The following is a 27,824-nucleotide window of genomic DNA, read 5'->3' as shown; positions in this document are numbered from 1 at the left end:
CTTAGTAAAACAGTACAGACAAGAGAAACTGGAATGATAAATTTTCACAATGTAGCAAGTACTGATTAATATTTTCAGTTCTTATACTTTCTTTGCAGAGATACACTCTCAACTATGGTTAAAATAAAAATGTTCTTCTATCTCAAGTTACACAAATCAAGCAGTTTCCAAACAACATCAGTAAAATGAACGCTACTATAACACAACATACAGTAACAAATAGTTCTTTAGATGAATGTGCAATTGGAAAAAATATGTAAATATGGTTATAACAATATTGAAGTAGAAACTGACAACCAGTTAGAAATATTTGCTTTGTTTTCTACATTATTGTCCCTCTTATAGAAACTATGAAAATCTCAAACACCTTCACCCTAGTTGACCATTCAAATCACGTTTCAGCACGTTAGAATATGTCATCTCAATGGGAATTAAATTTACCAATAGTTTAAGGAATTAAATTTACCAATAGTTTAATAAGGCACAAACAAATTCAAGAAGATTAGGCAAAGACTTTGGAAGAAATAATCTGAATATGCCAATAGACAAGTGTACAGAAGGCATCTGTGAAACAGGCAAGATAAAAATGGAAATTTAGTCAAGTAAATTCAGGATATTACAGTGGAATCCAAAGAAACTACAGTGTATTTATTCTACACACGCATAGGCTTCCGTCAGTCAAACTTGAATATAGAGGGCATAAGAATTGAAATTGGGAAACTCTCAAGGACTTGGACCAACAGATGTAAGAGCAGGTGGAGGCACTCAGCACACAGAGTCTTCTCTGCCAGTCAATGATATCCTGGCTGATTGGATAATGCTTAACTCTACTCTCCTGCCTTATTCCATAACCCTTTATTCTGTTGTGGTTCTGTTCACCGAGCTGGGAATTTGTGTTGCAGACGTTTTGTCTCCTGTCCAGGTGACATCCTCAGTGCTTGGAAGCCTCCTGTGAAGCACTTCTGTGATCTTTCCTCCAGCATTTGTAGTGGTTTGAATCTGCCACTTCCGGTTGTCAGTTCCAGCTGTCCGCTGCAGTGGTCGGTATATTGGGTCCAGGTCAATGTGCTTATTGATTGAATCTGTGAATGAGTGCCATGCTTCTAGGAATTCACTGGCTGTTCTCTGTTTGGTTTGTCCTATAATAGTAATGTTGTCCCAGTCGAATTCATGTTGCTTGTCATCGGCGTGTGTGGCTACTAAGGATAGCTGGTCGTGTCGTTTTGTGGCTAGTTGGTGTTCATGGATGCAGATAGTTAGCTGTCTTCCTGTTTGTCCTATGTAGTGTTTTGTGCAGTCCTTGCATGGGATTTTGTACACTTCATTGGTTTTGCTCATGCTGGGTATCGGGTCCTTCGTTCTGGTGAGTTGTTGTCTGAGAGTGGCTGTTGGTTTGTGTGCTGTTATGAGTCCTAGTGGTCGCAGTAGTCTGGCTGTCAGTTCGGAAATGCAGCCGAACGAGGACATGCCACAACCCAAAGGACTAGCCACACTACCATAAATCAAGAGCATTTCCAAACTGACAGCCAGACTACTGCGACCACTAGGACTCATAACAGCACACAAACCAACAGCCACGCTCAGACAACAACTCACCAGAACGAAGGACCCGATACCCAGCATGAGCAAAACCAACGAAGTGTACAAAATCCCATGCAAGGACTGCACAAAACACTACATAGGACAAACAGGAAGACAGCTAACGATCTGCATCCATGAACACCAACTAGCCATGAAACGACACGACCAGCTATCCTTAGTAGCCACACAAGCCGATGACAAGCAACATGAATTCGACTGGGACAACACTACTATTATAGGTAAAGCCAAACAGAGAACAGCCAGGGAATTCCTAGAGGCATGGCACTCATCCATAGATTCAATCAATAAGCACATTGACCTGGACCCAATATACCGACCACTGCAATGGACAGCTGGAACTGACAACCGGAAGTGGCAGATTCAAACCACTACAAATGCCAGAGGAAAGATCACAGAAGCGCTTCACAGAAGGCTCCCTAGCACTGAGGATGTCACTTAGACAGAGGACAAAACGTCTGCAATACAAATTCCCAGCTCGGTGAACAGAACCACAACAACGAGCACCCGAGCTACAAATTTTCTCACAAACTTTGAACCCTTTATTCTCTTACTGATTAAAATTCTATGTCAGCCTTTAGTATATATAACAACCCATGTATTTAATTGCCCAGCCTCAATCCTCCTCTGCAGTAAAGAATTCAAAGATTCACTACTCTGGGAAATATAAACTCCTCCAATGACTGTATATAGTTATCTGGACCAAGCTGATCATTTTCTAGTGTGACCTAAGAACTACCTTGTAGAGTTTTAACAAGACTTCCCTTTCCGAATCTAAGAATTATTGAAAGATTACTATCAATGCTTCCATTTCCTCTGTAGCTACTTCTTCCAATCTCGTAGGATGCAACCTCTCATAACCAGGGGAGCAATCTGCATTAAGCCTCATTAGTTCCCACTGTACGTTTTCTCAAGTAACAGTCGTTGTATCTATTTCCTCTCCTCTTTTTGCTCCTTGATTTCATACTTTTGAAATTCGAAACGATCGATTTAATACCAAAAGAACTGCAATGGCTTTCGATTCAGCTTGGTCCCCATAACTATGGAAATATATATAAAGGCATTGGAGGAATTTATATTTCCCAGAGTACTGAATATATGCATTTTTTATTACAGAGGACTATCAGAGGCTGGGCAATTAAATATTTGACTATTCTGGCGTGAAAAGCATTATCATTTAGAATCTAATGTCAAGGAAATGTTTTATACTTGGAAGTTGATTATTGTAAAATCAAAAAGCTTTGGCAAAGTATCCAGTCCCATAGGTTGCTATCAATGTTTAAACAGCTGAATAAATATTTAAACAAATCCATGGCTTCTGTTTAGAAATAGTAGACTGAGCTAAATAAGCTTCACTCAATACCAGGCTCTTCATTTCTGATTTTTGTCTCTCAGTTTCAAGATTACAAATCCATCAGAACAAAATCTGGTAAGAATATCAAAATCAGGACCACTTTTGCAATTGCCACCTTTTCAATGTTCTCAGTTAATAATGAGTGGAAATCAAGTGTAACAAGATAGTTTGTTAACTTTCTATTTTGTCAAGTACAATATTCATAATGAGCAAGCCACCTATAAAATTGTTCTTACTTCCAGATTCTTTTGAGAATTTGCAGCAGTTCTCTCTACAGTCGTGAAACAAATATTGAATTCCTGAATGATTGAAGGATACAAGCTATTGAAGTCAAGCAGCAATATGAATTTATCGTAGAAACCTGAAAAACAATAACAAATCAATTCTTATTTGCATCCATCTGTTTCAAGAAAAGCATATTTAAAACCAACCATTGTGCATGAGGTAAAGAAATATATTGGAAGAGAGTGGACACTTGTGTTTTGTTAACAGGAAAGATTAGCTAAATTGTCAAGTCAAGGATAAGTTAAAAATCTGTAAATTGTGATTCAAACAGGGAAGCTCCAGATTTAATTTGTCATTTGAGCCAATATAGATAATGTCTATATCAGTGACAATGGAGACATTTCATATAGTCAGGTCTAAATTCTTCCTCTTGGAAGTACAGTTGGATGAAAACTCATTGAAAGTCATAGATACAAGCTCAGGTGTAGTGGTTGTCTCAGATAAATAAGGTCAGCATTACACTTGCAGGGTCACATCGGAATAATTGGACATTTCAACAAGATAACACAATATTTTGTGGCTTATCAGTCTGCATAACAACATGAAACAGTGCATTCTGGAATTGACGAAAAAGCTTATAGGGGAATAAAACACAGAGCATGGATTTCATCTAGTTGAGCATTCTTAAACTTACCAATTTTGGGTTCCAAAACCAAGCCACCAGTATATGCTGCTTTTTTTCGAACTTTCTTCATTTTCCCTGTGCTTCCACCTCCTCCATCAACATATCCTTCTTCATCATCAACCTGGAATGGCCAAAAGTTATCATGAGAAACAGGCAAAGTTTTCACATAATAGCTGGACAACTGAAAGCTCACAGACAGAGCATGCAGGGTTTTTGTGTAGTGTGGTAAATAAGCAGATGTTAATCACTTTATGAAACACCTTTACTGTTTAAGGGAGATGAGCAAGAATCCAAACAAGGTTTCAGGATGAAAACAATCAGAAAAACTTGGTGTAGTTGGAGAAGCATTGATTGTTGTGTGGCTTAGTCTACATTCAGGAAATGTCGCCTTACACTTCTAAATTCAAAAGAAATTAAACAAAATAACTTCATAATTTGTTAAAAAATGTTCACAAATGTATGCAATTACTAAAAAATGAATGATACACATTCTTAAAAACATTTATCCATACAAAATATCTACTTTAACTTGGCTAACAGCTGTGCCTCAGACCTCAGTCAGCAAGATGCAGGTTCAGCTCGCCTCTCGAACACACAACCCAGGCTGCCACCCCTGGGCAGTGCTGCATGTTCAGAAGTTACCTCCTTCTGACACTCAACCACCTCTCCATTTACCCCCTGGAGTGAATGTAAAAGATCCTATTTCAGTATCTGAAGGACAGCAAGAGAGCATCCTCAATGCCTTTGCAAATATTTGAATCACCATCAGGAGAACTGATTTCTTTTTAAAAAGTGTAGTTGCTGCTGTAAGAAACATAGCAGCCAATCGTGCACTGGCTCCATTAAAGGTATTTAAGTGGGTACATGGTATTTTGCAGTATCTTGAAGTCACAGAGGATTATTCTGAAACAAACTGATGCTGTCTGCATTTTCAAATGCATTTTACGAAAATCTCTTCAAAAAGTCAGTTTAGCTAGTTTGCTCCAAAGCAAAATAACCAAAAGCTGAAAAGAACTCAAAGTCTAACATCTGCAAATTATGGATGAGGGAGATCACTAATAAAATGAGAAACCTAACGAGGATGAGAAGTATAATGAGGCAAGGAAATCTGGCTTAGGATTCTTTAAAGGATATTTTCTCCAGTCCTATCAAAAGGTTTCCAATCATTGAGAGCTCATTAGATTGGTAATTTTACAATGTCACAGCTATTTACACAGCCCTCTCAACCGTCTCATTACATTAAGAATTTTACTGCAGCATTATGACACACAATTGAGTGATCTGTCAATTGAAAAGGATTCCTCCTGTCAGATTTCAATATTTAAATGATGTGCCACTGGAAGTACAGTGCATTACAGTGTCTTTAAAACCCCAATTGCACTCAAAGAATTCTAATGCATACAGCACCCAGCCATCTCACAATATTAACACAATTTTTAGTTATTTATTGCATAAATTACTTAATGCTACCACTGTAACATTATGGTAGCAAGAATAGACATATTCAATTATGTCCTCGTGCTCAGTGAATTAAATAGGAAGTAAGCTCTCGATTATTTTACCTTAAATATAAGATAAAAAAGATACATGTAGGAAATAAAGGTATAGTATTAAAGTGTTGTGGTACTCACAAACTCCTGCACATGCTTCTTGAATGATGGTTTATCAGGTACAATGTAGTTTTTTTCATGGAAAGCATGCAGCAATAAATATTCATTTCTCTCAGAACGACCACCCATCAGTGTTCGTGACTAGAAGAGTCAAGAAAATGTTTGAGGCATTCAATCCATCAAAAATAAAAGTTTTGTGCACAATACCAATTCCCAAAGTTATATTTACGTTGTTTAACCCTTTGTTGTCAACATTCCAAGGGCTTGGAATCAACAAATCCTCTGATTACCAATGTGATGGATTTGTTCGTAACAGTTTGAAAAATTTAATTGAAACCACACATTTCCCATATCACACATACATCCTTTCAATTTGGTAACAGTGCTACTTTTATAAACTAGGATACAATTCAGTTCATGAAGATTTCTCGACATAAAGGAAATATGGGGATAGTGTGGGGAAAATGGTGTTGAGAACAATTACCAGCCATGGTCTAGTTAATTAGCGGAACCAGACACAATGGACCCAATGGCCAACTCTTATTTCCTCAGGGTTGGGTGATCGCTCATATACAACTTGCAACCGTGTTGCTCGCAGTGAATTCTCTCACCTCACAACCTTTTTCTCTTTTCAACACCCTGACCAGCATCTATCTTACCCATTGAAACCTACCTTTCTCTTACCCAATACATTATGGTTTTGCAGTGTCCATATCAACCGACAATCAATCAAATAATCTGTGTGTCTATCCATATTTCCCAGATTGGATGATGCTCTTACCCACACTTATTTTCTATAATTGCTCTCTTTGTCTACAAATCGTTATCCCCACCTCATCTTTCTATTTACCCACTAATTTGTGTTTCACATTATGGTAGCAAGAATAATCTGTGCTTGTAGATATGGTAGCAAGGCTCTGTCACTAACTTTGGGTGAGGCAGAACTGCAATTCACAGCAATGGGTGCAAAAGGGGACAGTGCTAACTACATTGCAACTCAAGGCTAAGGGTAGCATTAGGGTCCAAGTGATATTTAAAGAAACCAAAGCAGGGGAGCAGAAATCAATTCAGAGCAGTCAATGAATATGACCAGACATTTATGGAATTAAATTAATCGGGTAATGGGCGAACAATATAAGCAGAGAAATACAATCCAAACAGTCTGGATTTTGGAGAGTGAACTATGGGAAAATTAGTCACTCATTGCTTTAACTTGTTATAACTAAAAGCTAATGTTTAGAGGTTTTTAAAAAACTCCAATAATCATACTTTGGAGTGAAGACAGAAATGACTAGAATATAAAAACAATCAGTAAAAATTGCAACATTACCATGACATTTCCAGAAATGCTGGTTATTTGCAATGCTAAAGGAAGGACATTCAGTTCACACATGATCTGTAGAATAAATTTTGCATCCATCCATGTATTTTCAAGTAGGTACAGGAGATGAGGAGAATCACTAGTGGAACAATTGAAAAAAGTGTTCATAATATTGCAATGCATAGTAGCAAATAAAAACAACACTATTAAATCTGTTTGCCACAACTATCTCATGGACGAAAAATATATTTCACAAACTTATTTTGTTAGTCTACAGTATTCAAGGTTTAACAAAAACATTTCAATTTAATACCAATATTTGCAAATCTATGCAAATTGAACAGGTATGATAAAATGTATCAAGCTGCAAATTATTACAAATGAAGTCCTCTGATAAATCATGGTATTCCTTCATAAAGTCAGGAAAGAATAACACTCCACTTCTAAGGGTTGTTGCTTTGTGACCCTTCTTTCCACTGAGGTTGACCCAGTTAGATGTGTTTTCTTCAGAAATGTAGTCTTACTGTCAGTCATCCCACTTGTTGAAGATATCCTACTGTTAAGTCACTTTTAATCATCTGCATGACATATGTTGGAACCGAAGTTAACACCATCAACTATATGGCTAAACAGAGTGAAGTTCTTTCTTGTTTCAGCAATACCTTAAATGCAAGAAATAGGAGTAGGAGGCGGCCATTTTGTCTTTGCCACAGTTCAATAAGATCATGGCTGATCTAATTGTGGCATTTAATCCATTTTCCTGACCCTCACCGCCCCACAAAACCTGCATGATACATTTTCCATTTAGCATCAACAGGCCCTCCCTGAATGAAAGTGCCAATTTAATGTTGTAAATAAATTCATTAGAATTGCCTTGAAGTCAATATGTGAATTGAAAATATGAAAAACCCCAGTAGATGCACGGATCTTCCACCTCAGCAATCTGAAAAGATTTGAAACCTGGTGATAACTGAAATACAGAGCTGAACCCATCACCAAGACAATTAATTATATATCAGCTATGTTTTATTATATGTTGGTGGTGGGCAGTAAGTGGAGTTTAACTTGAACACATAAAAAGAGGCACTTATTGAAAGATTAGAAAGTTGAGTTAGGAGGCATTCACTTATGTTTAGTCACAGTGTGAAACATTACAAGACCAAGTAAAGAATGGCTCTGATATCATTATTCACCAACTGGCAACACGATGACTCAATGGTTAGCATTGCTGCCTCACAGTGTCAGGTACCCAGGTTTGATCTACCCTCAGTCAATTGTTTAAGTGCAATTTGCACATTCTCAGTGTCTGCATGGGTCTCCTCTGGGTGATCCAGTTTCCTCCGATAGCCCAAAATGTGCAGATTAGGTGAATTGGCCAAGCTAATTTGTCCAGGGATATGCAGGCTTGGTGGATTAGCCATGGGAAATGCAGGGTGGTAGAGGTTGGGTGGGATGCTCTTCAGAGTGTTGTTGTGAACTCGATGGGCCGAATGGCCTGCTTCTGCACTGTAAGGATTCTACAAATTTCTATGAATAAGTGGCTTTCAGGAATAGAACAATGTCTGCCTTTTCAATTACATTTAAAACTTCCATTTAAAAAAAAAACTATACAAACTTTCAATGTTACTCACTTGTAAAGATTACGAATGCTTTCAGCTGGAATAGTCACTCTGTCTGTTTTGAGGACCTGATGAACTAGCTCCGTTAAATTGTAACTCTTGCATCGAATCAACTCCTTGGCAGAAATTTCAATGTCGCAAATCAGCCTTCCACAAGCTGCATTCTTTTCCACAAATCCACCACGACCCTTCAAAAAGAAAGCAACAGCATGTTGAGTTATGAAGAGGAGTATTAGTTGTATAAATGAAGTCGGGATGTAAAGAAACAGTTGAAACAAAAGCCTTGGGGAATTATATCACAAAGTGCAAGCACTGAGCCAATTAAAGGGAAAACTTAAACGTAGCAAGAGTATTTTCGATATTCAATGTACTCCTATTTCAAATACATTTTTCTTTCTGAAAAGAAATGACATCCACGGTTTTGTCCTAAATAACACACAAAAGTACTCTGATAGCATGAAACGGCCAAGTTGCACGGATAGCTAACAGATGTTTCCCACAGCTGCTTGCTGATTTCTAATGGATAACTTCTGGAAAATTAGCCTTACGCACTACTCCTATGGAATAGATGACTATCCCACAATGAGCCAATGTGTAAGAGAAGAAGGGAACAAAGCCAAATAGAACACATCACCACCCCACAGGCTGAGCATCTGCATGCAAGCAGCACACCAACTCAGATCTGACTTGACCTTTATCATACAGCACCCCCCACTGAATTTCCAGCCAAGGGGACAGAGATGGAAAGTTGACTTAAAAACCAAGTATGTGCAATCTCAAACACGAGATCCAATATTTTGATATCCCAAATTCAGACACAGCATCCTGGCCACCGTGGTATACAGCTAATACATGCATTTGGAAACCTGTAGGCTAGTTAATTGGCAAATCATGCCTTAACAGTGAAGAGATACCCTTTGGCAAAAAACAAAACAAATATCACCAAGAAAATAAGAAACCAAATGAAGTAAAATAGCAAAATAGATAGCTCCTTTAATGGCTCCTTTAATAAGAAAGTGGTTAGAATGTGGAACACACAACCGGAGCAAGTGTTTGAAAGAAATAGCTCACATCTTTCAGATGGAATATAGGTGAAGGAAAGAGAAGGAAATGTCAAGAAACAGAGAAGTAGAGAGGATGTAGATGGCGAAGACTTGTACAGAGAATAAACACAATCATACACTAGAGAAGGTGAGGACTGCAGATGCTGGACAGCAGAGTCAAGAGTGTGGTGTTGACAAATCACAGCATGTCAGGCAGTATCTGAGAAGCAGGAGAATCGAAGTTTCGGGTATAAGCTGATGAAGATCTTATGTCCGATAGCTTGATTCTTCTGCTCCTCTGATGCTGCCTGACCTGTTGTGCTTTTCCAGCACCACACTCAACAATCATACAGCAGTTGAGTTGAAAAGCCTGTTTCTGTAAACAGTTCACAAATGATCAGCTTCCCTGCAGATAGAGGAAATCCATATTACATGTGCTTGGGAGACGTAACTTAAAATGGTCTGGGTATTTTTGCTCTCTTTCTCTCTCTGGATGGACAGACTACCAGATATTAAAATATTCCTTCCTACAATTCCCTTCACTGCAGCTGCAGTTGAATAAGCAGAAGCATAGGCGGACTACTTAGCTCCAACAGTAACTCCATTCACTCAGACCAGAATCTAATTCACCCAGTTGATAAACAGGTTAAAAAAAACCTTTTGTATAAGTCTGATTTATAAGTGATAATATGCTAGTGCTTTGACACCTTCTTTATTAAGCAGAAAATCGTCTAAAGTAATTGCAATTAACAAACAATACATGTCTAGCTTTCTAAAGCTTACTGCTGTAACATTACACTAAATCTTACTGAACAATTTTTGCAACACTAAGTGCACTTATTCTTGCACCTTAACATTAAGGATGTCATTGTGCAGACTGCTAATTTTGTTTTTTTTTAATGTAGGTGTGATGACAAGTGTTTTCCCCTTCACTCTGCATCTGGGATAATGCTTCGCATTCCGAGGTCACATATTGTGTAGGTTTCCTTTCGACAGATAATGGCATTTCATTATTTAGTCTGTAGCATATATCAAATGCATAATGACACGAGGTTAAAAGCATTTTTACCAATATATGTGGCAATCTATTTCCATTTCTTCTGCTCTGTTGCTGTTTCAACACAACAGCAACTTTACTTCTTTTATTAGCGTTGCCAGGCAGTTTTGCAGGTTTCTCATTCTGAAGAACTGAACTATGCCTTACCCCAAGTTTCGGCATTGCAGATCTCCTTAATCGACCAATCTTTGACCAGTGAGGAACTTTGCAGACATTAATTCTTTGTAATAGGACATCAAGATCAAATCCATAAATATCATGGCCCTGCAAGTTAATGCACATTGGTTTTAAATGAGTAGCACAATGAAGGACTGAGGAAATGTTACCAGGTGCAGCATAACCATGGGATGCTTCAGAACTCCAGTCACAACCTTGGTACACACCCTTACACACGTGCTGGCCTTTATCAAACCAGACTTTCTTTAAAAAAAAACCAAATTTACGATATCTTAATCCGCAAGAAGACTCAGAAAGCAGATTCTCTAGATTTGAGAAGCATGGACTTAAAGTAATATCATTGATATTTATAAACATAAATGTCTATACCATGTTTATTAGCTTGTTGGCTTCGGCTGAAATTTTTTTTCATTTATTTACATTTGCAGCCCTAGCATTTATTGTCTATCCTTAAATGTATGATAGAGATGCTTGGAAGAGAGAAAGCATTTAAGCATCAACCATACTATCTGGATCTGGAGTCATATTTAAGGCCAGACTGAACATGAAGGCAGATGTTTCTTGCCAACTGGATATTTTATAGTAATTTTTATAGTAATCTGGTAATTTCACGGTCACCATTATTAATACCAGGTTTATTCAAATTACCCAAGCTGCCATGATTGAGTATAACCTAATCTCTCCAGATCATAATTCTCGGCGTCTGAATACTTCATCCAGTGAGGTATTTACTATACTAGTGTTTAAAAAAAAACAGAAATCATAATCTCAGATTATGAAAAATACAGAGTTAGGTTAGCTATTAGGGAGCAGTTTGATTCCACAATTGGAACTATGGAAGAGGCTTTGGACAAGAGCTGGCTGAGAACACCACATACAAAAAGATTAATACACTTGAATAATAATCAGGGCCAAAGTAATTTGTTAGAATACCTTTAAGCACCTCATAAGCTTGCTTCAGAATTTTCAAATTGTTTTCCCGAATTGAAAGGGTTTCTGTCACTCCCAGAACTTACATGGCACCAAATGGATGAGGATTGGACATATTAGACTTATTACAATGGACAACACATTTATGCAGGGCAAATTCAGTGGACCAGTGGGCCTTGCCTGTCAATTGTCGAACATTCAAAAGACAACTTATTCAAAGTAGACAAACCAAAGAAAAATTAGAAACTTTCCTGATTTTTTTCATGTCCTGTGCAGAAAAAAAAGGGTTTATGAGACAATGTGGTGAAGACAGGATTCAATTCACCCCCAAATGTCAGTCAATCATCATAGTGGAAGCTCAGTCAGGGTGGTCATTTTGCAGAGCTAAAGGGATGGAAGATGTTGTATCTGGAAACTAATTCAATACAGGCCAGTTCCTTTTGGAGGTGGGGATAGATGAAGCCAGTAGGAAGAGTAAGTGTAAAGGTCCAAAATTGCAATGAAATTAATTTCACCCATTTGATCTTGGCTTTTGTCCATATTCTCCATCAGATCAAATCCATAACTAACATTTGAAAGGAATACATTGTTTTCTGCTTTCTATATACTTTACACTGTACATTTTTTCCACAATTGTCCAGGCACCAGTAAACAGTATTTCCCACCAAAAAACATACCCAGCATTCATGACATATCATCAGTGTATTAACTATAATTGGCCTTTCAGTATATTTTTCACGTTCCTAAGCACCAGAGTGTCTTGTTTTGTTGCAAGCTAAACTGGCAGGTGGGTCACCTTGTACTTGAACACATGTAATAACTCTGATGAATTATAAGCTAAATAAATAATAAGTAAAAAGCACTACTGGCTCGATGAACAATTTTAGATGAATTCAAATATACTTTGATGTTAACATAGCTTAAAAAGTCAATCACAAGCAAGTTCAACTGGGTTAGTTTGGTCTATGTGAAATCTGAAATATAAGAATTCTGAAAAGGCAGACGCTTCAGAAAATTTAGGTTGGTTTGTACCAAATCATTTGCAAATGACGACATAAAAGCCTTTTTTTTGTAATTAAATGCTGACAATGGTCACCGCACTTTACATTATAATTTAATTCAGTAGCTGTGAACTTTCACATTCAGGACCTCTTGGAACAATCATCAATACAGTTTTAAGTTTCTACTTACCACAAGAACATCAGGGTCAATTTTGTGAATTTTTGCCAGGAAATAGCCTAAGAGAGTCCTTTCAGTAGCAGCAACCTCAACTTTGGCATCCTGAAATCAGGAGGATAAATCAAGTTGAGTTTTAACTGCAAAGCTGTATATCTAGAATTTGTACAACCTCATTAATTCACCTTCAGCATGGACTGAGAGGACTGGTTTGCTCAACCCCACATTAATAAGGTTCATTACGACAGCAAAGTAGTCACAACACACAGCTTGTACAAGCTTTTCCCATCACGTTCTACAATTCTTTTTTATCAGCATCTTGAGCTTTCTCACATAGTTTTATTTCCCTTATTAATTAACGCATTTAACTTTTAACCTTAAAGAATCACTGCCAAATGTAATCATCCATATGGTGTCAGCTCATAAGGGACGAAGAATATATTGATGCAGCGCAGCTCCTTCTTTATTTGATGACCAATTGCAAAAAATTGGTCTGTACAATTACTGGTGCCAATCTTAAGAGTGTAGGCATTGAATTGGTTGGTAAAGTCATACTTAAAATCCAGACCTTGGAAGATAGTCCCTTGGACAAGAAGCCTGAAGAAAATCAACTCAATAAAAACCTTAAGAGTTATCTTTATAGTCAAGTGAAACAAGATTAAAAACACACATTAACTCCTTACACCATTCACACAATGTAAAAATAATTGTAAATTTAATCAACAGTATAAGAAACAGGGAGTACCACTTTACATTCCAAGTCTGCTACACCATTCAATAAGACCACGACCAAACATCTACTTCAGCTGTCCGTTCCTGCACTATGCATATATATCACGATTTACTTAATGGAGAATCTAGACCTCTTTGTGGCCATGAATTACAAAGGTTCACAACCGTGTGAGTGAAGAAATTGCTCATCACACTCTAAGCTGTCAAGCATTAATTTTATATTGAGACAGTAACATCTAGTTCCAGAATCCCAAGACCGAACGAATGTCCCACCACCACTTAATCTGTCAAGCCACTTCAGTACTGTTCAGGCTTCAATGCAAACTCCCCTCATTTTTCTGAACTTCAGGAAAATTCAGACCTAGTGTATTCAATCACTCTTCACAGGACAATGCCCTTAATCTCCCGAAACCTTTCAAGATAAGTACATTCTTAAAGAGTCCAAAAAAGCATGCCGTATTCAAGTGGTCTCAACAGGGTGCAATACAATTGTACAGAGACTGCGTTACTCATGTATTCCAAACCGTTTACAGCAAGATCATGAGACCATAAGATATGGGAACTGAACTAGGCCAATCAGCCCACTGAGTATGTTCCGCCATTCGATCATGGCTACTTAGAACTAACAGACCATTTGCTTGCCGCACCTGCATGTTCCAAATTATATATGTGTAAGGACATCCAGATACTTCCAAATACCAACATTTGCCACTCTCTCAACATTTAAGAAATATTTTGCTTCTTTTTTTAAAAGACAGACTGCCAGAACATTCTTCCTGTGGTAATTCTGTAGTCATAGATTCAGTGATCAACATTTTCAACCAGCCTTATGAGAGAGAAAGTTCTGACAGAATCACAGATGATAATCCATGTCCAAGAAGTGAAAAATGATCCTTCCAAATGAAAATTGTCATTTCTTAATTCATGAAGTATTTCACTAATATATCCACTGATTTAATCAACCATCAGCCTCTCAAAGTCAACATTACAATCTCTTTCAGCTAGATATTTGTATTCTCTTTGGAAGCATTGACTGACACTGAAGTATTCTGTGGTCTGATTCAGGTTAGTGCATGTCAGAAAGTTACTGATCAAAAGGGGCACCAAATCTGAGCCCAGTGCTTCCCTGATTCATAGAGATCACTGGATAATGACTGGACAAGCAAATTCTCCTGTTCCCTCCGTCTTTGCTTCAGATGTCAGATCGGTCTTCCTGGGAGTCAACCTGAGGAAAGCAATGGGCCAGGACAGAGTCCCCAGCTGTGCACTTAGATCCTGTGTGGAGCAGCTGACATCTTCAATCTCTCCCTCCTACAAGCTGAAGTCCCCACCTGCGTCAAGAAGATCACCATCATCCTGGTACCTGAGAAAGCACATGCAACATGCCTTAATGACTACTGCCCAGTGGCTCCAGCCTCTATAACCATGAAGTGCGGCGAGAGACTGGTCATGGCCAACATCATCTCCAGTCTCCCAACCTGCCTCGATCTCCTGATTTTTGCCTGCTGACGGAACCAGGTCCACAGCAGACACCATTTCCCGAGCCCAATACTCACCCCTCGAACATTTGGAAACCAACACCTAAGTCCGACTCTTGCTCATCAACTACATCTCTGCCTTCAACACCATAATCCCCTCCAAAGTGATCTCAAAACTCAGAGACCTAGCTCTCGGCTCTGCCCTGTGCAACTGGATCCTCAGCTTCCTGACCCATAGACCGCAAATAGTGAAGATAGACAACTGCACTTCCTCCATGATAACCTCAACACTGGAGCCCCCTAAGGATGCGTCCTCAGCCCCCTACAGTACTCCCTGTACACTCACAACTGTTATCGTCAAATTGCAAACAAACGCCACCTCCAAGTTTGCTGACGACACCACCATAGTGGGGCGGATATCTAACAACGATGAGCCAGAATGCAGAAGGGAGCGAGAGGGCTCAATGTCGTGGTGCAAACATAACAAACTCTCTCTCAAGGTCGGCAAAGTGCAAGAACTGATCACTAACTTCAGAAAGAAAGGAGAAGTACACATCCCCATCTACATCAACAGAGCTGAGCTTGAAATGGTGGTCAGCGTAAAGTTCCTTGGAGTAATGATAACCAACAACCTGTGCTGGACTTCCCATGTAGACGCAACGATTGAGAAGACACAACAATGGCTCTTCTTCCTCAGCTGGCTCAGGAAATTTCAACGTGTCCATTAGGACCCTCACCAACTTTTACAGATGCACTGCAGAAAGTATTCTATACTGGTGCAAAACAGCCTGGTATGGCAACTGCTGTGCCCAGGACTATAAGAAACTATAAAAGGTTGTGTGCACAACTCAGACCATCATGGAAGCCAACCTCCCATCCATGGACTCCATTTACACGTCTCATTGCCACAGAAAGGCTGCCAACATCATCAAACACCCCTCCCACCCCAGCAAGGCTCTCCTACAACCTCTTCCATCAGGCAGAAGATACAGAAGCTTGAACACATGCACCAACAGGTTCAGGAACAACTTCTTCCCTGCCGTTATTAGACTGCTGAATGGACTCTCTAACTCCAAATAATGTTGATCCTGTTAATGTTGATCTTGCTTCGTGCACATCCTGTGTGGTGTAACCTGTATGCCTCACTCTGACCAAGTTTTTTCTCACCCTATGACCTGTATGTACTTGCTTACTATGATCTGCCCGTACTGCTCTCAAACAAAGCTTTTCACTGTACTTAGGTACACATGACAATGAATTAAATCAATCAATCAATTATTCCAGCAAGGTGAAGAAAGACCACCAGTTTGATTAATTCATTCAAAGATGATAATTGACCCAGTCTACGTTATTCAAGTTCATGAGGGGCAGCTCAGGGAATTAAAACCAAAACATATTTTGATTTATAAATTGACAAAACATGTATTCTCACATAGATTTTTATTAATGAGAAATGACTGGGAACAGTATGAACATTACTTCAATGTATTCAAAAGGGAAATGATCAGAAATGAAAAAGCATAATTTCAATACAAGCATACAGATTGATTCCTTTATCTCCATATTAATAACTTCATATATAAGTAACATTCTACACATGTATATACAGTATACAGACAGACAGAAATGACTTACTTTTTTCATCAGTGCCTCCCGAAAATCATAAGGAAATATACAATCACTAGGTTTGGTGATGACTAGAAAGAAAGACAGTATTAGTGTTTCAAAAATGCTGTGACTGCTGAAATTTCTTCCTTGAGAACGTGTTTGGAAAATGGAGGAACCCGATCTACTTCCTTCCAAAACTCCCGATATTTGGATCGTCTTTATAGAAGTGAGGATCACAGAGTGGGAATCCACTGGACTCTTTGCAATTGGTTTGCAGATCAAAACCTAGGTCCATCTCCGTTTTTGTACAACTTGTCTCAGAAAGAACAAGGTACTATTTACCCTGAAGTCACACTCTGAACGATTGGGAACATTACCTGAACAGGTTTCCCAGTCCCAATCAACAACTCGTGCTTGCTGTTGAGTGGAAATACAAAAGGACATCAGTGCATGACAACACTGGACTTCAACAGTGACGTTCTACATGGTTAAAGAGCATGGCAACACTATTCTTTTCATCTTACTCCAGCAAACAACAGATAGTTCCTAATAGCTATCATAGTGTATCACTATTTTAAGAAATATGACAAAAAAGGGAAAAAATTGATTTCAGGAATTTGGGTAGATTCAATGTTGTGATCATATAAAGCAGTTTAAACTGGGGACAAAAGGTTTCTGCTTTTGCTCCAAGGGCTAACATCAAGCACAGGTTACATGCAGAGAAAAAACCCCATTCTGCTTCACAATCTGTCTTTACATCAGTAAATCATTCCCACTGTACACCAGCAGCATTTCATCATCAGTCTCACTGAAACCTTTCTGAACAAATTGCAAGTCCTGCTAAATAACCAGGAAGTGGATCAAGAGAAGTGCAATCTATTCCATTGAGGACTTTAGCACAAGAACCCAACAAGGCCAACTCAATCCAGTTTCGCAACCGAATGTCACTGACCACTCAAGTGACCTGCGTCTATAGGGGCGTGCTGGATTTGCATATTGTATGCTCTTCTTTCAGAAGAGAAAATGAAGAACTTACCACAGAAATGGGACTGAAATGGAGGCTGGGGAGCAGCTCTGTCCAGAGGGAATCTGTGATGAACTAAAGCTGCCAAGGCCACAATCTGGAACAGAAGGTAATGGATAGATAGACCGTCTCAACAAAAATTAAAGATTAATTTTAAGATACTTCACTACAATACAAGAAGCAAACATCTTCTTGCTTTATTCTGGCCACATTTCATTTTCTTGTTGTTAAGATGAACTCAAATTACTGAAGCCAAGGTTTGATACAGGATCTGACTGAATGAACAAAGGGAGCATGGTGGCTCAGTGGTTAGCACTGCTGCCTCACAGCACCAGACCCGAGCTCAATTCCAGCCTTGGGCGACTGTTTGTATGGAGTTGGCACATTCCCCCAGTGTCTGCATGGGTTTTCTCCCAGAGTCCAAAGATGTGCGGGTTAGGTGAAATGTTCATGCTAAATTGCCGTACTGTTTCGGATTAGTCAGGGGAAATGTAGAGCAATAGTGCAAGGGAATGGGTCTGGGTGGAATACTCTTCAGAGGGTCGATGTGGACTTGTTGGGCCAAATGACCTGCTTCCACACTGTAGGGATTCTATGATTCTTCTATGACTAACTGGATCTCCATATTACTCAGAGGTAAGGATGAAGCTGGAGGGTAAGGCAAAGCCAGGATAACTGGTTTCCCTCAGATCTTGAATTTAACAGTTGAACCCAATTTACATTCCCGGCTTCCATTTCTCTGCCGCAAAGGGAGGAAGGTTAGAGAGCTGATTGTTAGATGGGTAGAATTGGCCATCAGCCACTGTCAGGCAGCAGAGAAAGATTGAGGAGATTGGATGGTTTGGGGATTAATCTAATCATGCTGTTGAAAAAAGGGGAAGAGACCATGAGCTGAATAGACTACCATTCTGTCCAAAACCCAACTCAAGTTTGACGAACATCATCTTCCATGCACTGCAGGCATGTTTGGGCCTCTGAGACTCAATACTTGTTGAACAATTTCAGAGCACAACTACTGTCCTCAATTTGGACTATCCCATACCCCAAACTTTCCTTCACCACCAATTATGTTCCTTTTTGCTTTGGATACACACCATCTGTTGCTCCCCTCTCCCTCCTCCTTCACAGCCCGCGTCCACCCCTCCCTCGATAACAGAATAAAAGGCACCATTTTCCAGCCACTTTCAGTGCTGAAGTAGTATCATATGGGAGTCAAAGCATTAACTCCACTTCGCTCTCTAACAATGCCGCCAGACCAGCTGACATTCTCCAACAATTTTCTGTTTTCACTTTCTTTAGAAGTTTAACACTATCCTCTTCAGAGCATCTTCCAAATTTGGTGGCATCCACAAAGCTGTGAATTTGAGACTGTGCTCTGCATACCAGATTACTCCCAGAATCTAGCAGTTCCTGCCCCTTTTTAGTCTGTAACAATATTATGGCTTTAAGATTTTTGTCCTTTTTTTAAGTAAAGAGAGGTTGAGTCACAGGTGAAGAGCTGTCTGTCCCAAGCCAATAAAGCAATCAGCTTGTGAGGCCTTGGGTAGTTTTTTTTAAAGTTGGAACAATAGAAGCAGCATGAATGGCTGGAGTTCAGCTCCCACAGAACCAGGGTTTTAGATTAGCCTGCAGAAGTTGTTGGGGATTTGAAGCTGCCACAGATGTCTCCCTACTACAGCAAAATGCTTGAGCTCTCCCTCTCCCAGAACTTTCTCTTGATGTAGTTTCCTCCTCGACTGGAGAACTTCCTGTGAGATAATATATTTTACTGACTTTGTCAAGAGTGTGTTTATGGGATGTTGTTATAATGGAGTGTATTATAATATTACAATAAACAGCTGTTTAGTAGTTAAATAATCTACTATTCTAATAAGGTTTCAATAGAGGTATTCACTTTTTTGTTTGGATTTTAACCATAGGGTAAGAATATAATGTGTTTCGCTTGAAGCCAAGTAGTATAACCAATCGAAATGGCGTCTATTACATCTGGAACATAGTACCTTAACCTTGCCTTTAAATAAGACAAAGTTAGGATTTAGGTTATCTCCTTGATATATTTGAAGGGGTTTGTTCTGGTCCATAACAAGCCACCAAGTGTCCAAAGGCCCCAGGAAAGCAGATCAACCCGGGCTAAAATTAAAAAGGTGGCTGATTTGGAGGCATACAAAATTATTTTAATATTTAATGGGCAGCTTGCATCCTATAAGTGAGTCTGTTGCCCAACTCCTCAGCCATAATCCCACGTCTGTTCGAAAGAAAGTGGGAAAATTGCAGGTAGGCCAGGATCTAGCTTCAGATTTTTGACATTTTGAAATTCTACCCAATCCAAACTGTCCATCACCAACGCTGCAAAGATTCAGCATAAAGTATTTGTCAAATCAGTTAATTTACACTAATGTGTTCCGTATAGTCTCTTCAACACAAGTAAACCCCACAGTGAAGTAATCAGCACTCGTTGCTTAAACAGAAGCAAACATTAAATGATGGCAAAGAGTTGAGGTTATCAATGATTGTTTCCACATTGGATCCAAATAAACAATAACTTGAAGAAATTCACAGCCAATTAGGCTGAGCTTCAGATGAAGGGATTTGTTACTCTGTATTCATTCAGAGACAAAAAGAATTTATAAAATGAAGTGATGGCTACCAGAATGATTGCAATGAATCACAGTCTGTACATAAATGTCTTTTCGCTCTCAATGTGGATCATTCAATTTCTTTACACAGGCCTTTCAGCTTTTCTGGATTGCTCCACCATTCAATAAGATCATACGGATTCTGGTATCAACTCTAGCTTTTTGTGTGCTCCTGATAACCCTGGACTCCTTTGTTAGTTAAAAATACATCTACCTGTCTTGAACATACTCAATGCTTCTAATTCCATTCCATTCTCTGGAGAAGAGTTCCAAGGTTCATGACCCTCAGAAAAAAAAAGTACCTTTCTTTTTTCTGAAATGGGAGAACTCTTATTTTTAACTCAAGTCCCCAGTTTTACTCTCCCTCACAAAAGGAGATACCTTGGCTGTGTCTACCCTATCAAGACCCCTCAGGATCACATAGTTTTCAATAAGATCAACTATCAATCTTCTAAACTCCAACTTGTTCAACATTTCCTCACAAGGTCAACATCCCCAACCCCTTAAAACACTGACAATATGGGACAACTCTGAACCTTCAGATTGTTACTGCTAAAAAAGAAACATGAATACAAGTTAAATGTGGGTGTTGGCAGAATGGTGTTATTGACTGCTATTAATAACATACTGAAAATGAGACTTTATTTTTAAACAAGTACCTCATTTTGATGAGTCTTGGAGTTCTGCACAGTCTTCATGCTGACCGACATAATGACAAGAGGAGGAGGGGCAATATCTTTCACCACAGTCACATGCTCCATCTTTTGCACTACAGCTTCCACTTTGCACCAACTCATGGGATTGTTGGCTAACTCTGAACAGGGAAACAAAGAACCGTTAGCTATTCACCTGATATATGATCTATCAAGTTAAAATCTCAACCTTATATATACACATCTTGACCATTTCTGCCCTCTGTCTCAGCATCCATATCTCTTCCTCCACCCCTGCACCCAACTTGATACCATTTGAGATCCAGCTAGCACTGCGAACAAATCAAATTCCAACTCAAAATACTGTTTAACTATGTGTTTCAAAATGAAAGAAGAAATCCAAGAAGTAAAAGCTACTATTTTTGTTTTAAATTTTCTTTGAGGTTGTGAATATCGTTGACAAAGATATTATGGGCATCAGCTGCCCATCCATTTCCCAGAGTGCAAGGCTTTAGTGTGGAAAGCAAATTGCAGAATTCCTCTTGAATCATTGTACTCGGGCTTGCTACACTCAAAGACTTGCTAGTCCACTTCAGAGCATGGTTAACAAACAGCTTTTCCTACAAGGATATCAGTAAACCAGTTCATGTTTTATTACAGTGCAATAGCTTCATGGTAAGTTGTTATAAATACCAGTTTTTCACCTCTAGATTTAAAAAGAAAATGATTTTGAATTCGTAAACTTCCAGGGAGATCATAAGAAACAGGAACTGGATTAGGCCATTTGTGCCTGCTCTGCAATATCATTAGATCATGTCAGATCAGGACATTAACTCCATTTGCCTGCTTGAAAGGACCACAGCACCTTAACAACTTTGGACATCAAATACTGGTCTAACTCAACCTTGAATTTATTCAATGACCAAGCCCCAAACACTCTGTGGGGAACCTTTGCTCTCCATAACATTAGCTCAGTTCTCTGGCTTATTAGTCCCAGTTAAATAACCCTATCCCAATAATTTAATAAAAACAAATCTACAAAGTTCCAGCAAAAACAGACAGGCCATTTCCATTTTTGGGTTAAATTTATGAACCTTAGTATAGTATGAGAAAAAATAATGCACCATCATAATGACGACCAATCATTGGAAAACATCCAAGGCACTGCATAATAATCAGAAGACAAACACCCAGTTAAAGGAGATGATACTGGATGGGGTGAAAAACTGGTTTGATGAAGGAGATCGATAATAAATAGATAGATGGTGAAAAAGGATTCCAAAGGAAAACAGGGAAATGGAGAGAAGGTAGAGTTCAAGGGCAGAATTCTAAAAATTATGCATCAATTATGAGGCTGGATGCAGAACAGGTCAGAGAAATGTACAGATGACTAGTTATGGGGTAGGTGGTGGCATGGGGGTTATTAATTCTCAAGCTAGGAGAGGTTACATGGAGAAAAAGAGAGTCAACGTAATGTCTCATTTTAAACAGTTGTTGAGAATTTGAAATGCAGATTTGAAACAGGGCAACAATGTAGGTCAGTGATGACAAAAACACGATTTGGAATAGAAAATTGTTTGCATGTTTGGATAATTATAATTAATGGACAAATATGTGTACCAGCGTGAGGCAAGCCAGATTCAACATGTGTTCAGTGTTGAATCAGTCCATCTCAGTCACCGCAATAATAATGGTGTTATAACCAATCTCACTGTTTCCAGGTGTGGTAAAAGGGAGGAAAAATATTATGGAAACTAAATTTTTGTGTGAACACGATGTGAGATGAGGACAAGAGCAAGCTCGTCTGTACTATCCCTCTATGTCCAGAAGTCAACACTCAATGTCTGTATTCACGGCAGTATCCTTGGAATCACAGCCCAACATAAGTCTGCTTGTTCAGGAGGGTGCAGTCGGAAAGAAAGGTTGTACAAGGTACGGTGTTTGATATAACTTCAGCTTCTTCATTACGTTTTCCCTCACATCACACCACAATTATGCCCAGTCTGCTTTAATGAAAGGAGGCCCAACTTTCCTTCGGTAAACTACAGAATATGGTTGGAAATAGTCTTTACAATAGCACCATTGCAATTATCTGCACGCATTTTCAAGAAGTCAAGGATCAGCAAAATCCCTGATGGAGAGAAATCTGTCATACAGGTAAAATGTCTCCATGTTTTACTGCTGCCTCAGTGCAATGGTTCATCAACCTTAAATGGTAGTAACCATTGAGCCGTTGAGCGCTTCCAGAATTTTCTGTTGTTATAGTAAATTCAATGGTTCCCCTTAGCTTTCACCCAGCATTCTAGTGAACTCTTTCACAGATTCACAGAGTATAGAAGAAGGCCTTCTGTCTACCAAGTCTGTAGCACCAAAACTATACTAAAATTAACACCATTGCCACTTCCCTGTAATAGGCCCATTATTCCTACATTCCTGCACTAGGCCCATTGCCTTTAATGTTTTGACAATGCAAATGCTCATACAAATATTTTTAAAGGTTGTGAGGAGCCCCACCTAAATTACTCTCCCAGGGAGTGCATTCCAGATCCCTGCCATTCTTTGGATGAAAAACATTTTCCTCTAATCATATCATAACCTCCAGCCTTGCACGTTAAGATTATACCTTATTATTGACCCTTCAACTAAGGAGAACAGCTATTTTCTATCCAATCTGCCCATGCCCTTCATAATCTTATACACCTCTATCAGGTCGCCCGTCAATCTTCTTTGCTCAAAAGAAAACAACTTGAGCTTAGCTAGCCTCTCTTCAGATCTATAATGCTTCATCCTAAGTAACATCCTGGTGAATCTGGCCTGCACACTCTCCAGTGCAATCATATATTTACTATAGTGTGGTGATGAGAACTATACACAGAACTCCATCTGTAATCTAACCTAGCAAAGTGGAGTCTTAATGTTATTTGAAATGACCTGACTGTCACAGTCACTAGGACTGCATTGATTCAAGACAGGCCATTATTTTCTCCTGACTAACAAAGATGGACAAGAAACACAGCCAGCTTGTTCTGACTGAGTCTTACTGGTCTTCTCTATTTTGAACCAACTGATCATCAGTCTGTGCGAGTGTCAAACACAAAACACAAAATGAACCAATGGACTTCAATTATTATTGGCACCAAGCTACAAATGCCTATTGCTATTGTTACTTAGCAACATGAAGGATGGAAAAGTGAAACAAATCTTCCACTACAACTATGCCTAACCTCAAATAGAAAAAAAATCAGTCAAATCTTAGCAGAATAGCAATATTCCTCTAATAGTAGCCACACCACTTGGAGACACATATATGGAGTAAATTCATTGCAAGTTACCCAAAGACTAGGTTACACCCTTAATAATAGGGAACAGATGAATACAATATGGTTTTACTCAAACTGGAACTGCTCGCAGAGAATCCTTCTTTCTGAAACTGACAAATTATTAATCATGCAGAGGAGGATGGCAATAGACGTGCCTCTTCAACTGGAAGACTAACAGCTTTAGAATGTATTTGTGGGGTCCTTTAGGAGTTACAAAGAACAAACACTCGTTCAAGAAATACAGCAAATGGTAAACAAAAAGGATTTTAGTTAGTATTAATTTAGGTCCATTTGCAATTTACGTGTTCCCAATGATGATACAACAAAAGAACTGCAGTACAGCAAAATGCTGAACCTATATTTATGTAATTATCTTAACAGAGCAATCAGAGACCATTTAGAATATCATAATAGTTCTAAAGACAAAGTTAAATGAGCTATAAGATGCTACAGCTTTATCTTCAAATGCATAAATAATTTGCCAAGAAATATTATGTTTGGACCAACTTTTTTGTATGCGAATACAGAGAATTCAAATACTATCCAGAAAAAAATTGAAAGCACAACAATCAGAAGGTCCCAGGTTAATTTTTCTGTTAGAGTGATCCCCATCACTTTGATCCATCCCATAACCACTCCAATATCTGCTCCTTCTTTGACCATCTCACCTTGGTCCAGCTCCCTCACATCTTCTTGAAAATTCTTATTCCCTTACTCACCCTTCTAGCCCCACCTCAGATTTTGCACCAGTTTGACCATCCTTCCATCTCATCTTCTCCAATGTCACTGTCTACCTCAACTAAGTTTTGCCCAAGTATCTCTTCATTTGGCTTTGTGCCCATCTTTAACTTATCATGTTTGTGAAGTGTCTTAAGTGGTGACAATAACCATGACATGTTTCCTTCCCTAGATGCTTAATTGAGCCACATGAATAGTCAAGCTTTGATGAATGACAGGGAACTGGATTTGAATTCTCTCAGTTTTACAGTTTGTGTAAGCTCCAGCCCAAAACTAGCAACTTCAAGATTAACTCTGCAGATTTCACTGTACTCTTGACTAAATTTTCTAACGTTTGAGCGTTCTTTGCAGTAAAATTATGAATGCAGCCATTCAAGTTATAGTGCTGAAGAACTGAGATCCAGCATGGGCCTTATCAGGCTCATGTATAGCAAAACGGAAATGCAAAATATAATCTTCACTGAGTCAGCCTTGGTGTACTTCAAATGAGGAGAAAATATCAGCCTGCGTTGGCACTTAATGCCTTCCCTTTTCTCCCTGTCCAACAGCGTAGTCAAATCCATCCCCGAGACTTGCTATCCATCTTTGAGGAATTCAATACAATAAGATAGTGATAGGTTACGGCAATCTGGAATTAATACCCGCTAAAATAGTTTAAACATGAAAAAAAAACCTTTATAAAAAGAGAGATTAAACCAAGTCCTCATCTGCCCCCTCAGGTGGATGTTCAAAGATTCAAGGCCATATTCAAAGAAGAGCCAATATCTAGGCAAATTTATATCTCAAGCAAAATAACAGTTATGTGACCACTCATCTTACTGTTGATTTTGCGAGCTTGATGCATAAATGGCTACCACATTTCCTCCACAGTGGCTACACTTAAAGACTGAGTGATGGACAGATTGTGAAGTGTTTATAATGCATTGAACTTATGAGAGGTACTGCAGAAAAGCAAATTTGTTCTTTTCTAGAAAAAAATCATTTACAATAAAGAAATAAAAATCTTACGTGGGGCCTTGACTTCCAGCCACCTTGGCCCCTTGATCTTCCTGTTCAAGAGCAAAAGCTCAAGACTCGATGAATTAGTGCCAAACACTTGAGAAAAGGTTTCTCCTTTCAAATCAGAAGGAAGTGGAGGCAGATCAGCCTGTATCAAGAAATAGCACCAAATACAAAAGTTTCATTTATTAGAATGACAACTTAAGACCGGATATTTCTGAGGCAAACATTTTAACACTCTACAAATATGAGTTTCTAAAGACTTTTTCATGCTTGCTGCTAAACATTCAACTAAATGTTATGACTTTTGTATTTTATATTACACAGAATTTACAGTAAAGTCTGTTTAGTTCTAAAGACTTCACTCACTCCACTTACATAATCTAAACTTATCAACATATTGTTTCTCCCTCATACTCCTCTAGTTTCCCCCATATTCAATCTAAAATATAAATCATTGGGACTTGAGGTAATAATGTGTTCTTCATAGATTGCATGTACATCACAGCGTGCAGTTAGTATTCCTTAGCAGAATACACTATCCTTTCATAGATTAGATTACCTACAATGTGGAAACAGGCCCTTCAGTCCACACTGACCCTCCGAAGAGCAACCCACCCAGACCCATTCCCCTACACCTATGGGCAATTTAGCATGGCCAATTCACCTAACCTGCACACCTTTGGATTGTGGGAGGAAACCAGAGCACCCGGAGGAAACCTACGCAGACACGGGGAGAATGTGCAAACTCCACACAGACAGTTGCCCGAGGTGGGAATTGAACCCAGATCTCTGACGCTGTGAGGCAGCAGTGCTAACCACTGTGCCACCCTTTCCTACAACAAAACTGCCATCAACAGAAATCACGAATGATCAATTCAGATCACCTAAGACAAATGACTACATCCACGTTCTAGACATAAACTAGAGTGAGTTCTTTCAACTGATTTCAGTTCTGTCCTATACTTACTGCATAGCTGATTTCTAGGTATTCACACTTTTCAGGAACATCTGGAATTTCAAAAGCATACTTTCTCTCAACTTTCTGAAAAAAAATTAAAATAGTATCATCAGTGAAGTCCTGGTAAACCACCGTTCATGAATCATTGCAAATAACACATTCAACTAACCTTTGATTTGAACTTCATTATTTTGTACTTTTCAGAAATCAGCTCATTAAATTCCTGATAAACATCCAGTATTGCTACAGGGGTATCAGTATCCTTGCCAGTTTTCAGATCCATGCGCTGAAAGCAATTCATAGTGAAAATGTCAATTTACCTTCAAAATATTTTAAAGTAAAAAAAACATTTAAGGTTTAAAAAGTCACTACACATCTAATTTGATAACGTAATATTGTGCAATCTCAAGTTAAAATGGAATATTGAAAGGACAAAAAAAAAATCCGCGGTTTCATAAAGCACCTAATTATATTCAAGATATTTCAAGCAATGGAATATTTCAGGCATAAGCATAGCAGGCAATTTTCAAGCAGATGAACAACTCAATAATGTTTGTGACCAACATTTTGTCCCCCCTTTTCTTCCATTGGTGAGGACCACGAAACATTTTATGACATCACAAGCAACTAGACAAAACCTTAGCATTAAATGTGATCCAAAAGAAGGCATCTCAGATATACAACTCCTTCCATATTGTGCTCATGTATAATCTGTGTTCAATAACAGTCAAGAGTGTGATGCTGGAAAAGCACACCAGATCAGGCAGCATCTGAGGAGCAGAAGGATCGACATTTCGGGCATAAGCCCTTCAACAGCCCTTCATCCCTGATGAAGGGCTTATGTCCAAAAAGCCGACTCTCCTGCTCCTCGGATGCTGC

The 27,824-nt window shown here is 38.8% G+C and overlaps 1 protein-coding gene across 2 annotated transcripts in view; it reads right to left on the bottom strand.

The window, feature by feature from the left end:
* Nucleotides 1–27,824, bottom strand: part of pola1 (polymerase (DNA directed), alpha 1) — a 282,829-nt gene that overhangs the window by 210,292 nt on the left and 44,713 nt on the right. For both annotated transcript variants that reach the window (XM_043700756.2, XM_087992882.1), the window contains exons 12-24: nt 27,115–27,231; nt 26,955–27,029; nt 25,994–26,132; nt 20,934–21,088; nt 17,651–17,735; nt 16,642–16,703; nt 12,812–12,901; nt 10,661–10,777; nt 8,426–8,601; nt 6,804–6,933; nt 5,495–5,614; nt 3,873–3,984; nt 3,190–3,314 (exon numbers count right to left, since the gene is read on the bottom strand). In XM_043700756.2, the coding sequence (XP_043556691.1) occupies nt 3,190–3,314; nt 3,873–3,984; nt 5,495–5,614; nt 6,804–6,933; nt 8,426–8,601; nt 10,661–10,777; nt 12,812–12,901; nt 16,642–16,703; nt 17,651–17,735; nt 20,934–21,088; nt 25,994–26,132; nt 26,955–27,029; nt 27,115–27,231 (1,503 nt within the window). The remainder of the gene's footprint in view (nt 1–3,189; nt 3,315–3,872; nt 3,985–5,494; nt 5,615–6,803; nt 6,934–8,425; nt 8,602–10,660; nt 10,778–12,811; nt 12,902–16,641; nt 16,704–17,650; nt 17,736–20,933; nt 21,089–25,993; nt 26,133–26,954; nt 27,030–27,114; nt 27,232–27,824) is intronic.

Source organism: Chiloscyllium plagiosum, unplaced genomic scaffold (genome assembly GCF_037043375.1).
Source record: "Chiloscyllium plagiosum isolate Xiang-an unplaced genomic scaffold, Cpla_swu_hap1 HiC_scaffold_12, whole genome shotgun sequence".
Classification (NCBI taxonomy): domain Eukaryota; kingdom Metazoa; phylum Chordata; class Chondrichthyes; order Orectolobiformes; family Hemiscylliidae; genus Chiloscyllium; species Chiloscyllium plagiosum.
The sequence above is the reverse complement of the archived record's forward strand: the minus strand, read 5'-3'. Positions and strand labels throughout refer to the sequence as shown.